General features: G+C 43.6%; 1 protein-coding gene across 4 annotated transcripts in view; it reads right to left on the minus strand.

Annotated features, from left to right (window-relative positions):
* Positions 1-12,913: 12,913 nt before the first annotated feature.
* The window catches only part of BRD8 (bromodomain containing 8), a 108,120-nt gene continuing 106,343 nt past the window's right edge, over positions 12,914-14,690 (minus strand). The window contains exon 26 of one of the 4 annotated variants that reach the window (XM_073620431.1): positions 12,914-13,057. In XM_073620431.1, coding sequence (XP_073476532.1) covers positions 13,013-13,057 — 45 coding nt within the window. In that variant the 3' untranslated portion in view covers positions 12,914-13,012. The remainder of the gene's footprint in view (positions 13,058-14,690) is intronic. The other 3 variants (XM_073620434.1, XM_073620433.1, XM_073620435.1) reach the window with 3 other exon arrangements.

Consider the following 14,690-nt stretch of genomic DNA (forward strand, 5'->3'; position numbering starts at 1 on the left):
TGTGACAAAACAGCGACAAGCGGACATCTTTTTACACCCACCGAAGCCTGGCATTTCACACTTATTTTTAGCAGTAAACAAAGCCTATATAGTGAAATACAGGATTTAGAAATCCGTGTGACTGTTTTGATGTTGAATTTAAAAAAGCAGCGGTGTTCTGTCAGATCAGCAAACCTGTGAGATCAGCACGCTTGCCCGCTGCTTATAAAATTCAACATGAAAATACTCAGATGGATTTTAAGGCCCCGTTCACGCCTATGCAAATTAGATGCGGCTTACACAGCATCCAATTCACAGGACATTTTAAAATGCATTCATTTGAATGAGGATGGTTCACATATGTATTCACACTGCGCATTGCCCAAAAAAGTGTGTGTTTTCTGGGCATTGTAGTGCGAATTACAAGCACATTATCTTATATGGGAACTCATCTGATTCGCAGACGCATTCCATTCTGAACACAAATTCTCTCCTTCTCCTTACTACACCTCCCCCCTCTCTCCCCTCTCCCTGCTCACTGATCCACAGCTACAATGGAGAGGAATCACTGCATAGCTGTTTTTTCTCTTTGCAGAGAAAACGGAGCTAGAATTTGCACCGCACATGTGTAAACCCAGCCTAAAAGATTGTATTAGGGCCGGTTCACATCACAAAAACACACTCAAGATACATTCTGGATGCATTTCTGCATGCATGTTTTTAACGCATTTTTGATGCGTTTTCTGATTCCAGGTGCTTTTTTCTGCTTTTCTCCTATTTTTTTTCACTATACTAGGGTCCAGTGCATTTTTGATGCATTCCAGTGCGTTTCAGTGAATTTTTGATGCGTTTTACTGCGTTAGAGTACAGTCCAGTGCAGGAAAAATGCAGCATGCTCTACTTTTTTTACTGGAACTGAAAAGCCCTGGAACTGATTGCACTGGTGTGAACTATGCCACTGGAAAACATATAATCTATTTTCCATGCGTTTTTGATGCAGAACAAAAACGCACTGGACTGCATGTGGTGTGAACTGGCCCTTACACTATGTAAGCTCAGTTAACTGGTAAAAATAAGTGTGAAATGCAAGACTCCAGTGAGTGTAAAAAGATGTCAGCTTGCCACCTTCTCACTGTATCCTTACTGTGGCCAACTGCGGGGTGTACCAAGATGGCCGTTGCGGAATGTCACTTCCGTTACAAAATTTGACGGGTCACCAAATCTGATGGAACACAGGCAGTTAGGTCTAGTGCTAGAATTACTGCCCATGATCCGATGTTCGCGGCAATACCTCATGTCGGCGACAGCGGACTACAGTTTTCTGGCACTGCAGACTTACCCTCTCCCTTCTAAGACCGTCTCGGTGTTCCTCTAGTGCTGGGCTGGAAATGACTTGCATTATCTTCCTGAGCCCAGCAGAGAGCAGCGTGGGGACTGTATTCTCCTGAACAGACATCCTGGATCTGCTGAACTATTCCTGGACTACACATCCCACCATGCCATCTGCTCCAAAGAAAGAACTCTAGGAGAGGCTTTAAAAGGGTCAGCGGACTAGGCCCAAGGCCTCTTGCTTTCTGGGTTCCATCAAGTAAATACCCCTCCGCTGCTGTGCGAGAGGACCATGGCCTACCACGCGGCAACACCGCTTGCTAAACAAGGGGCATCACCGCAGCATCGCTGTAACCTGCCAGATCAATGACTCAAGGTCCCAGCAGCTGGTCTGGCATCTCCACCCATTCTGCAGAATGATGCATTGACTTGGGTCGCTCTTCAGGAGATTCATACGCTGTTCTTTAGTTTGGTGAGAGGGCATCCGCTCGCCAATACAATCTCTGCCTTATCCTATCTCACAGAACACTGTATATAGACACCTCACACCTGGAATTGCCTTATCCTATCTCACAGAACACTGTATATAGACACCTCACACCTGGAATTGCCTTATCCTATCTGACAGAACACTGTATACAGATACCTTACACCTGGAATTACTCTAAGGATTACTACTAGCCAGGCACAGTTGTTTTGCTTTGACTACATATCATTGTGCCACACTAAGAATTCTTGTTCTATGAGCTCCAACTTGAAGATAAGATAATTGCAAGGCCTTTCATCCTTGACGATGTTATCCTATTGCTATTTAAAGGGACACACCCCTAAGAGCTAGAATACCCAGTCTCTCATTAGGATTAAAGGTATAATAGGCCAGCTTGGGGTTCCCCTTTTTGGCAGTGATAGTATAGACAGCAATTAGTAGCTTTCTTTAGATATTCATTCATTTATTGTCTGTTCCTAAGTGCATTGCTATTTTATATCTGTGACTCCAAGTTGTTTTTAATTGGCTCAGGGGACCTTTTCAACTGCATTTTGGCTGTTTACCCAAGACTTAGCTGACTAATACCCTGTTGCAAGATTCTCCCTCTGAACGATTAAAACCAGAGAGAGCTAATCAATCTGCATTGTGTCGGTGTGTTACTTAAAGGTACATACAATATGTCTGAACCTAGAGTGTCAGGAGGGCTGGAAAGTTCACAGGCTCAGAGTGACACAGATGAACATGCAATTCTAAGCAACCTCCAAGGGGGTAGTGCTACACTCACATGTATGGGATGATCGCAGTTTGCATGCATGTGGGATCGATGCACACATCCGCCTTTGCCCGCTAGCAGGGGGGACAGGGACACTTTACTTTTTTTTTAATTAATTCATTTATTGATTTTTTTACACTGTTGCTTTACATTTTTTTAAATCACTTTTACTGCTGTCACAAAGAATGTAGACATCCTTGTGACAGCAATAGGTACGTGGCAGGTACTCTTTATGGAGTAATCTGAGGTCTATAAGACCCCAAATCCCTCCTTTGCACTTGAAAGCATTCAAAACGCCAAGATCAGCGTTTTTGAATTCTTTCAATATTCAAAAAATGGCGGCGTTAAGATGCCAGTAAACTGAAAGTGAATTCCCTCTGAGGAAGATACGTCATTTCCCGGTATCGACACGCGTTGGGGAGGGGACAGGATGGCGTGTGAGACGATCTAGGGATCTCAGCAAAGGAGAGGACACATCAGACAGCAATTTTTACTAATATTTCTGGCTTATACAGGATGGTGCACTTTAGCACCTATAACATGTGAGTACCCTATGTATAGGGAAGATTGTTAATAAATTTTAAAATGGTATTACACTATTTGAGCTTCCTCTGTTTTTCTATATGGGTGCATGTGCAAGCAACCAGCCAAGGATCTGAATGCTGACAATAAACCCAGAGGTGGTTTAAAAGCATGGTTTGACTAAGCTTAGGTGTGAGGTCACAAAGTGAGCGCATATACCAAAGGGGGAGCACACGACTGGACAGGAGCACTTGTCGTTTATGACTTTTATGAGAAGCAGAAGAAATAATTAATTAGGAGTGGACTTTTATGCTGCATTTTAAATGGCACATCAAATGCATGATTAGTTTTGCACAAGAGCACTTTAAGCATGATGTATGTGTGTTTTTTAGTAGGGCTGTGGAAATTAAAGTTTAATTCCTCGATTAATCGTTAATTTTTTTGATCGGTAGGCCGCCTGCCCTGGAGCCGCTTTGGGCCAAGCTGTGGCTGCAGCGCAGCGCTCCGCTCCCTCCTCCACTATATGTCATACACAGTCTGCGGGCATCTCCCGCTGTGTGTCTCCAAGCTGAGTGTGAAAAGTTTGGCCGCGCTGTGAGAAAAGTCCCGCCCTCCTCCTAGATCAACTCGTGTGATAGACAGACGTCCATCACACAAGCTGATCTAGGAGGAGCATGGCCTGCCACGCGGCAACACCGCACACTCAGCTCCGAGACACACAGTGGGAGATTCCTGCAGACTGTGTAATACAGGCACTGACTACAGTGAGGCTGCGATTATGGGCACGGTGAGACTGCATTATGGGCAAGGTGAGGCTGCAATTATAGGCATGGGGAGGCTGCTATTATGGGCATGGTGAGACAGCATTATGGGCACGGTGAGACAGCATTATGGACACGGTGAGGCTGCAATTATAGGCACGGCAAGGTTGCGATTATGGGCACGGTGAGACAGCATTATGGGCACGGTGAGGCTGCGATTATGGGTACTGTGAGACTGCATTATGGGCACGGTAAGGCTGCGATTATGGGCACGGTAAGGCTGCGATTATGGGCACGGTGAAGCTGAGTTTATGACGTGTGATGTCCTAGCCATGCCCCGCTATGTCCGGCTTCGGCCGTTGCCATAACAACGGTGCTAAATCAGCTAAAAGTAGTTGGATCTGTATGTGCGTGATAATCGAAATTAGTCGATTAATCGATTTTAAAAAATCAATTAATCGAACATGAAAATTTTAATCAGTAACAGCCCTATTTTTTAGTATTAATTATATGTGGATGCACTTTATATTTATAGCTGTATATAGGCACTTCAATGTCACTGGAATTATTGCATATGCATACTTTAGGTAGGTGCTATAGTGGCATTTTGGTAGTGTAGGACTTAGCCGTAGGTAAATTTGGCCAGGCCTGTGGTTCTTTTCTAGGCCTGGTATTTTGATTCAGGAGTGGGAGTGTTAGGATAGCCGGGGGTGTGGCCACCTACGCTTAGGCTCAGAGATACCTTCTCTGCAAAGACTGGAGATTGTTCTGGAAAGCGGAGGATGGACTGAGACCTGAGTAGCAGGGAGCTCATGTGAGAGTTCTGACCAATCATTGATTTGCTTGGTCGAGAGGCGGTCTCTCATATAAGCTGGGGTCACATGTTTCGGGAGGGAAGAGAGAGGTGGTGGAGTCTGGAGTTTGGGAGAGGGCGAGGCCAGGAGGGCCGAGGGCCTGGGGCCCTGGAGGAGGAGAACCTAGAGCATGCCTTCAAGGGAGGTTCGGGGTGTATGCCTGAAGCCCAGAGAAGCCAGCATGTAGCGCTGGGGAAGAGCCAGGCATTCCCATGCGGGGAATGTACCGTGCAAGCGGAAAGGAAGTAGGAGTGAAGCGGAGGAAGTGAACTGGTGGATCGACTGTCTGTGACCAAAGAACACAGAGTGTTGATTGTGGAGAACAGGTCAGTGAAACTTAAAGAAGCAAGTGCAGGAGCGAGAGAAGTAATGTGCTGTGTGACTGCGGGACATAGTACAAGCAATAACAGACAGTAACTTCCAAAGACTGAAGGGTGTTAGTATGCGGGTCATGAAGAAGGCGGTGCAGGCCTTTGACCTTAAAGAATTAATACTCCAAAGTCAAGCAGAGGAACTATTCAGAGTAGTACCTTCTGTTCAACTTGGGAGCACAGTACAGGGGAATTTACAAAGTGGATAGTCCGGACAGCCCAGAGAAGCAATAGATTCCAGAAGGGATCCACAAGGGTAAAGTTCAGTAACCCAAACAATGGCTACAGTTATGGATTATACCCTCATAAAGTGGGGTCTGGTGGAGCATCTCATATCTACCCATAGACGACCCAGAACATCCCTGTAAATAAAGCGCAAGAAAAATTAACCATTGACTGTTTGGTGTGTTATACTTGGTGATGGGGAGGTCAGAAGCGGGGTGAATGGCAAATTGTTATGAACTACTCAGCAGCCCCTATGGGGGTACCACTGCACTGGTATTACAGCACAAGTTGAGCACACTCTCTTGCCCCTCAAGTTGTGAAAAACAATGTATTTTTATGGCCACTAGACAAAGCGTTCCCCTGTTTTCCTGATGAAGCCACACCGGCGAAACATGTCGAATTCTGTGGACGCATTAGTTCTTTGTATGTGATCTTTGTATGTGACTACAGTTTGCTTCACTGTCAATAATAGGCAAACGTGTATATACCTATGACTGTATCCTATACTGTACTCTCTATTTTTTATCAACTTTTTGTAATAAATTAAATTTTATATAACCCTTTTTGTGGTTTTGATATACATATTACTTTTTTCATACAAATGTACCTCAAAAGTCCCCTATCCCTTATTTCTTTGTTCTGTCTTTTAATTAGTTAAATTGGATCTTTACATGGTAGCTCGCAAGAATTTACTTGTTTTTTTTTAACCGAAAGTGATGTCATCACTTTACGGGTTACCATAGCGCCGACCCAATCAAAGCCGATCTCTGCTTTCTTTGGGTCTCCGGCGGATGGTTGGGATATGAAAGCCCGAGCAAGCCACAGAAGGCGGCGGGAGGGGGAGTCCCCCTCGCTATGCTTGTAATAGCAACATAGCGGCTGGTTAACTGCTCTGGTTGTTAGTACAAGAGTGCCGAACGTCGGCTCTAAAAAACGGTACCAGGGTGATGCCTGCAGCTGTAGGCATCACCCCGGTACAATCGCTTGAAGTCAAATGACGTACCAGGTACATGATTTGGCAGAAAGTGGATAAACAACCACAGCGATCAACAGCACCCTGGTAGTTCACTAAGAACTACAAACCGTCAGCCGCAAATGCTGTCGGGACATGTATTTTTGCCAGTCACGGATGATGCCCTGGATGGCCATGTTTTTTTTAGATTGTAACAGAGAGAGTGGGGGAGAAGATCCCCTGCTCGGTGTGAAAATGGGGACTCAGGAAGGGGAGAGAGGTGGGTGCGGGGACCGGTGCATTTGAAAAATGTAAAAGAAAACTAAAGCGGTAGAAATCCACCACTACAATAAAAATAACGCAGGCCCCCTTGTAGGGTAAGTCATAATGTACTAGTATGCAGTACTAGCACATTATGACAGACTTACCTGTAGTGGATCCTTCCTGTGCAACACTGTCACAGAACCCCAGCGCTGCTATCTTCACCCAGTCTTCCATCTGAGTTTGCGGGCTCCAGCTGTATGACTGGCCAGGGTCACAGTGACGTCACTCTCGCACTGGCCTGGGCTCTGGCACAGAGCTCTGAAGGTGTGGCACAGGATACCTGCAGTGTTCATTTTGACATCAAATTTCAATTTCGTTTTAGTCAGTCTTTTTACTAAAATGCAACTTTAGTTTTAGTCCCATTTTAGTCATCCACAATTGTTTTAGTTTTAGTCGTATTTAGTTGTCTAAAATCTGGAATACATTTTAGTCGACTAAAATCGAATGGGTTTAGTTCAATTGTGATTTAGACATTTCTCTACAATTTCCAAACTAATTATATACTCATAGAGTAAAAAAAATCTGTTATTATTTATGGTATTAAGGTTTGAACAAACTGACAGATACAGATTTACCTGCTCTGGATGGTCTGAGGAGGCCTTTAATGCTGCACAGTGCTTTGGACGGTGGTCTGAGGAGGCCTGTAATGCGCACAGTGCTCTGGACGGTGGTCTAAGGAGGCCTGTAATGCACACAGTGCTCTGGAGATGGACAGTCTGAGGAGGAGGCCTGTAATGCATTGCACACAGTGCTCTGGACGGTCTGAGAAGGTTTGTAATGCACAGTGCTCTGGATGGTGGTCTGAGGAGGCCTGTAAAGTACAGTGCTCTGAGAGGCCTGTAAGGAACCATGCTCTGAGAGGTCTGTAAGTCACAGTGCTCTAGGATAGTGGTATGAGAGGACTGTAATGTTGCACAGTGCTCTGGATGGAGGTCTGAGGGGAGGCCTGTAATGCACAGTGCTCTGGATGCCAGTGGTCAGAGGAGGTCTGTAATGCACACAGTGCTCTGGACGATAGTCTGAGGGAAGGGCGGTAATGTCCACACTCACAGTGCTCTCCTCTGGACAGTCGTGAGTCGAGACTCTTGTCAGAAGGCCTGTAATCAACAGTGCTGCTCTGGACAGCTGTCTGAGGAGGTCTGCAATGCTGCACAGTGCTAACTGCTAAGCACACTTGCTTGCTAGTAGCACTCACGGCTCTACACAGGCAGAGCTCTGTGGAAAATGGAAGTTCACAAGGGTAAACGGGCAGGCAGAGGGTGGGGTAAAACTTCAGCTATGATCACCTAGCGATCTGAGTGGAAGTGGGAGCGGGTACTTGTCAAAATTCTCCCCTAAAAACCAAAAAATATCCAAAAATTGAAGAGAAGGGGGGAGGTAGCAGAAAAGCAGAACTTCTGCCTTTGGATGATGTTCCCATTTTAAAAAAATTATAGAAATCTGAGTGAGGTTTTGGGGACTTTTCATGTACTTCCTGTACAAACCTTACTCAGATTTCTATAATTGTTTCTCAAGGGACGGTGTTTCAGCCTAACAATAAGTATGCTTAAAATTATCCCTGCCCCTCTTCCTACCTATCCTGCATACCCTGTATAAAAAAGAAGGGAGCACTCAACAATGGCTGGGAATTCTGGGAGCAATGACGTCACTCCTAGGCTCCCATATCCTAGAAGGCGCTTCCTTATCTTCCCTGCAGCTACTACTCACGGACACGGGATAATGTGACTGGACAGGAGCAGGCTCTAAATAGGTAAGCAAATCTTTTTTACACAGGTAAGGCAGTGTAGCTGTAATATCATAAAAAATACTGCGCTATCCCATAAGTGAAAATGATCCCCACATGTGTTTAGTGAAAACAAATATCTCGAACAAGAAATGAAATGTAAAATGCTGCTGCAACCTTAGATGTGAGACAACCCCCACCTTGCTAGCTGTACAAATAATAGGCTACGCTGCTAGTACATGAACATGATCATATTGAATACAGCCACCTTGGTTACAAATGAACATAAGTGAATTGTTTCATAACAGTAAAATGTGACCAAAATAATAAAAAATATGCAATATTAAAAAAACGCATAAATCGCATGCAGAAATGGTGAGTGAAAAGTTCAGTGAACAAAACAATTGAATTGAGTCCATATGATCATAGAATAAAATAAACTGGAATTCTTGTGGGTGCAGAAAATAGTTGGATAGAGGGAGAAAGACACCCTTCCTTCAAGTGACATAAAGGTTATCTCCGTAGGGAGCGTGGTATTAAAAAGGAGTTCCTCCACCTCAAATAGGTAAGCCCCTTACCAGATCCAAAGATCTCCTGTCAGAGAGATCATGCACGCAAGTGGCTGTGTCCCCCAGCCACTGGGTCTCTGTCAGTGCGTAAATCAAAAGCCACCTCTCCAGGGAATCAGCATGGGAGTTACAGAGCTGAGGGTTCTGGCTTCCTCTGGAGCTGCCTGAAATCAAAACCTATTTGAGGTGGAGGAACTCCTTTTTAATACCACGCTCCCTATTTTCTGCACCCACAAGAATTACAGTTTATTTTATTCTATGATCATATGGACTCAATTCAATTGTTTTGTTCACTGAACTTTTCACTCACCATTTCTGCATGCGATTTATGCGTTTTTTTTAATATTGCATATTTTTTATTATTTTGGTCACATTTTACTGTTATGAAACAATTCACTTATGTTCATTTGTAACCAAGGTGGCTGTATTCAATATGATCATGTTCATGTACTAGCAGCGCAGCCTATTATTTGTAAAGGCAGTGTAGCTGGCTACCAATTCTCCTGTCCCCCTTTTTCCACCTACACTGTTGCATTGGAATCCAGAGCAGCTCTGCCTTGAGCAACAGGTCAGTGTGTGTGTGCCCACCCCGCTCTCTCACTCCTGCTTTTCCCTGCCCATTCAACAGCCACTCCCCAGACAAATAGGCGGGAGGAAGAGGATACAGCCTTAGCAATGCATGCTGGGACATGTAGTTCCAGAGAGAGATTTCTGCACTGTGTGTGGGATGCTGTAGAAACTACAGATCCCAGGAGGCTGGAGGACTTGAGGAGACTAAGCTGTCCAACAAAGATGTCAGTTTGAGGATTAAAAAAAAAAAAAAAAAACATTATTACTGACAGGGTGCTTACAACGATCAGCTTTTATTCCCTTATGAAAAAGCTTTGTCCCAAAAGGTTTTTGTAACTGCCTACATGGGAATTAAACCATCCTATGCTTTACAGCCAAGAAAGCTGCCATATTGGTCTCTGTTTGATATGTAGTTGCTATGGTGCTGTCCATGTGATTAGTTATGACACCAGCCATTTGATGGCTTAACAGTTCAGCTGCGCGAAAAAGCAACTGTGATAGTTATCATTCAGGTATGCCTTAAAAGGAACTGTATTGGGAAAGTGCTTGGGAAACTTTTTTTTACACTTATTTTTTTTACTAAAACTTTATTTTTCATCACATTGGATCCCCTTCATGTCTACCCAGAGGCACCTAGCATGCCAGTCTAAGGTCCACCAATGGGAGGATGAAGCTTGGGAAACATGACTTAACCCCTAGTAATCTAGAACATTTTAGAAGGTGGCTGAATTCTTGGAGTTAAACTTTAATGATGTTTTTTACACATATTCTTCTATTTACAAATAAACGTTTTATACATGGCAATTGCTTCCCAGAGCACTATGGATTAGCTAAGGTAAAGAGGTGATACAGCATAAATACGTCCTTCCAGGTAGGATCTCTCTCTCTCTCTGTTGATCTAGCTCTCTCCCTCTAAAACTTTAGACAAAGAACTTTGTGGTAAACGTTAAATCACCACGATGAACCATTTAACTCTAGCCAAAACTTTTTGTTTAGTTTCGGATAGAGCAGAGAAGGGTTAGAGCAACTGTCAGAATTTTATTGCTGTTTATGTCTCTTTAGGGGAATTCTCTTTACACAAAGACACAGACAAAAATAAAACACTTTTTGCACTGAGTAAGGGGAGTTAGGAATGCTGACATTGATTTCATTGCCGTTTCTGACTGCTTGTCCTGGTGTCAAGTTTTCCCAGTCGGGTCACAAACAATACAAATTTGAGAGAAATTTTAACTCTTCCATGCTCTATTTGAAAGTAAAAAAACTCCTAACGCTTTCAGTTTAGTCTCCAAATTTCACTCTGAACTTTCATAAACAAATGTATTTTTATCCACTTGCCTTCGATGGTACGCATATATACGGCCTCTCGGCGAGTGGGCTTTAACGCTGAGAGGCCGCATATATGCGGCCCTATGTAAACACTTTTCTGTGCTGAGAGCGCGTGCCCTGAATGCTCCCAGTGCTGTTACCGGCAAGCTCCTGATGCATACTTACAATCGGGAGCTTTCTGATCATGTGACCGCTGTGACAGCCAATCACAGAAGTCACATGACCCAAATGCCCGCCTTTGCCTCCCGGCATTTAGACGCTCCTAAAGGGCCAGGAGGCAGCAGCTGGAAGGGGTTTTTATTGTATGTGTCAAAATCCAGTGAGGATGTAAGTCCCAAGGCCACAACAGCTGTTAACCCTCACAGAGGATTTACCATTTTTCCACTTTAAAAAAACAGATCAAAGCTAATAAAAAAGCTTTGTCTAGGGTGCTAAATGCACTAAATGAAGATATCCAGCATTTTACAATGAATGGCCTGCCCAGAGTTGAAACCGTGTTTAGATATTCTGGCACTCCCAGCCGGCTTTGATTTCTGGAACATCTGTCCAGGGATACCATAATGCCGCGTACACACACGATCGGACTTTCCGCCAACAAAACCGTGGATTTTTGTTCGAAGGTTGCTGGCTCAAACTTGTCTTGCATACAAATGGTCACACAAATTTTGGCCAACAATTCCGAACGTGGGAACGCGGTGATGTACAAGATGTACGATGAGCCGAGAAAAAGGAAGTTCAATAGCCAGTGCGGCTCCTTCTGCTTGATTCCGAGCATGCGTGAACTTTTGTGCGACGGACTTGTGTACACATGATCGGACTTTCCGACAACAAAGTTTTGTTGGCGTAAAATTTGAGAACCTGCTGTCAAACATTTGTTGGCGGAAAGTCTGACAGCAAATGTTCGATGGAGCATACACACTGTCGGACTTTCCAAAAACAAGCTCATATCCAACATTTCCCATCGGAAAATCCGACCGTGTGTACGCGGCATAAGACTTTATGGCTGCAATCACAATGCTATTTACGTGAACCGCTTTATTAAAAAAAAGCACTGCATCCATTTAGTTGGAATCAATAACCTTGTTTCGGTTAACAATGTTTTAACAAATAACAAACTTTCAAAATGAATTCTAAATTACAGCCATTAATCTTTATCCAACAAATATCAAATAACACGAAGATCAAATAAAATGTCTAAGGCTTCATACACATCTATGTGTACATTCTGTGCATTGATGGGTGTTACACTATAGCAGCCCATTCATTTGAATGGAACCTAACACCTAAGTCTAGGTTTCCTGATATCTTAAATAATTAGTTTGAAACAAGCCTAGCTTTGGACATTTTTTTTTAACTTTATGACAGAGTATGAAATAGCTAAAATTGTTCTCAAATTTGTTTTCAGTTTGTGAACAAAATTAAGTGGGGATGAATGCTTTTCAGCTATTCAGAGGAAGCCTTGTATTTTTATGAATGGATACAAATCTTCCTCTGATTGCCCAAGATGGAAAGGCTGGCGGATGATGTCACACTCTTCACTTCAGCCAATCAGAGGAAGCCTTGAATTAATTCATAAAACCACAAGGCTTCCACAGAATGGCTGAGAAGCACTCAGCCCCGTTTGATCCTGTACCAGCAGTGAAAGAGAAGTCCACGTACTGCTGCAGGAACATAGCACTGCATACTGTATGTGGCTGTAGCTACCACAATATGATACAGTGCTGAGAGTGGCCGCACAACTTAGTTATGGAAATAGTTTGTTTGGCCCAGACTAACCCAAAAATTAAATATTTAAAATGTCAAGAAATATGGACTTCAGCTTTAAAGAACCTCAAGACAGAAACACTTTTAGCTGGTGCAAGCTCACTACAACGCACAGTGCATTTTGCTGAAGAGTAGGAGATTACTTTATACTGTATAAGTGTGTTGTAAATGCCTGAATAAACAGCAACACACGTACTGTATACAGTGTATTGTGGTGCACATGTGTTAGGTGTGAATACAGCCTAATAAAAATACATACATGAGCATCTCACTCACGGTGCAGCTCTCAGTGTATATAAAAATGATTGTTTACAGAAAATAGGTAGAAAATTAACAACTTTGGAACTGTGTGAACTGGCATTCGATATCTGCTGCAGAAACTCTGGATAGAAGCAGAATTCAGCTCAGATTAGTTATATTTAGGTTGAAGAATTCAGAATTATGCATGAAAGAGAATTGAAAAATATGGTTTCTCAATCCATTGTCAGTTCCTCGTTTTATACCTTTGGTACATCTGCAGATTTAGAACCTGTAACACAAATAAGCAAAAAGGAACAATTGGTTAAGTGAGAGACACACTTCTACAACTGCAATATTGCATTCTGCTAAACTGCCCATCTCACAAAGTACAATATGACTTATTGAAACAGAAGGTATTTATGTGTCATCACTTCTAGCACACATCCCAAAAAGGAAGGATCCATTCCTTGTGCATCCTATTAGTTCAAGCACAACTCCAACTCACTATTGGAAGCTGTTTGCAGCTTTCTGACCGTCATTAATGCAAGGTATGAAATACAGTATATTATAGACCAAACCCGGCTGTTGTGAAATTGACCAATGCAGTAGGGAGTCATCCTTGCCCTGCATGTGTTAAATGCTCATTTGGCTGGGAGGGGAAGGAAGTTTAAATATCGATGTTATTCTTCACTACCCTGGTAGCCAGCCCTCTCCTCCAAGGTCTGAGGCTCCGGAATATGGGCATGCCCTTAGCATCCTCCTGTTCAGTGCAGAGCTGCTGGTCCTGTATTGTACACAATGAAGTCAGCTATGACCAGCTGCACACAGATGAAGAAGCTTGTGGAAGTAAGGAATTAGGTAGTATTTCATTTAATGTCTTTCTCCCATAGCCAAATGAGCGTTTACCTTATGCAGTATGGGGAACCCCACTGCATGGCTAAATTAAAAAGTAGCCCAGAGTGGGCTTGGGGTATACTCAACAACGACAGCTAGTCATCTCTGGCCCAAACAAAACCAAAAATCCTTCCCTCTAAAGGACTGCAAAATACAGTGCGCTTTCTTAATCACTTGGGTACTAGCCTGTATATGCCCCTTCATTATGAGGCCAATTTTTTTAGTTTTCAATGATACTTTAACTGACAATTACTCATTCATACAACACTGTATCCAAATGAACTTTATATCATTTTTTGGAAACAGATAGAACTTTCATTTGTTGGTATTTAACCACTGCGTTTTTTACTATATAAAGGAAGAAACTCCAAAAATGTGGGATTGCTTTCATATACCTTTATTTCCTTACTTTAATCAAAATTACCTTAAAGCTGGGTTCACATCTCCGTGCGGAGCGGCTCCCAGTAGGGGGTCCAGTGCGTCCCTGTTCACCGTTTCAGGTCCGATTTGGATCCGAATTTTTGGCTGAATTTGGAACTGAAACGGACCAGAAGACACACAGGACTCCTGTGCAATTCGCTTTGCAGCCGTCCCAGAGCTGTGTGACCTGGGCTCCATTGACTCCATTGAGTGTTGTCTCGCAAAAAGAGCACGATTCAGGCCAAAGCGGTGTGCAGTACCGCTTTTGGTCTGAGGTGGGGGGGACGTCGGAGCCAAGCAGAGCCAAACGTCACGCTCGGAAATGCACAGAAAGGCCCAAGTACAGCACGTCTGACCTCGGCAAATCTTGGGTAGGAAGTCTTTCCGAGGTTTGCCGAGGTCCGCCAAAGTGTCCTTGGGCCTTTTCAGCCATTTCCAAGGCTCTCCCGTGCCCCCGCCTCTGGCCACATGCGGTATTGCATCCCATTGAAGTCAATGCAGAACGAGTTATTTTCGTTTCCATTGACTTCAATGGGAAAACTCGCTTTGCTATGCGAGTACTTTGGATTACGAGCATACTCCTGGAACAGATTGTGCACGTAATCCGA

The sequence above is a fragment of the Aquarana catesbeiana genome, linkage group LG03, assembly GCF_042186555.1.
Source record: "Aquarana catesbeiana isolate 2022-GZ linkage group LG03, ASM4218655v1, whole genome shotgun sequence".
NCBI lineage: Eukaryota > Metazoa > Chordata > Amphibia > Anura > Ranidae > Aquarana > Aquarana catesbeiana.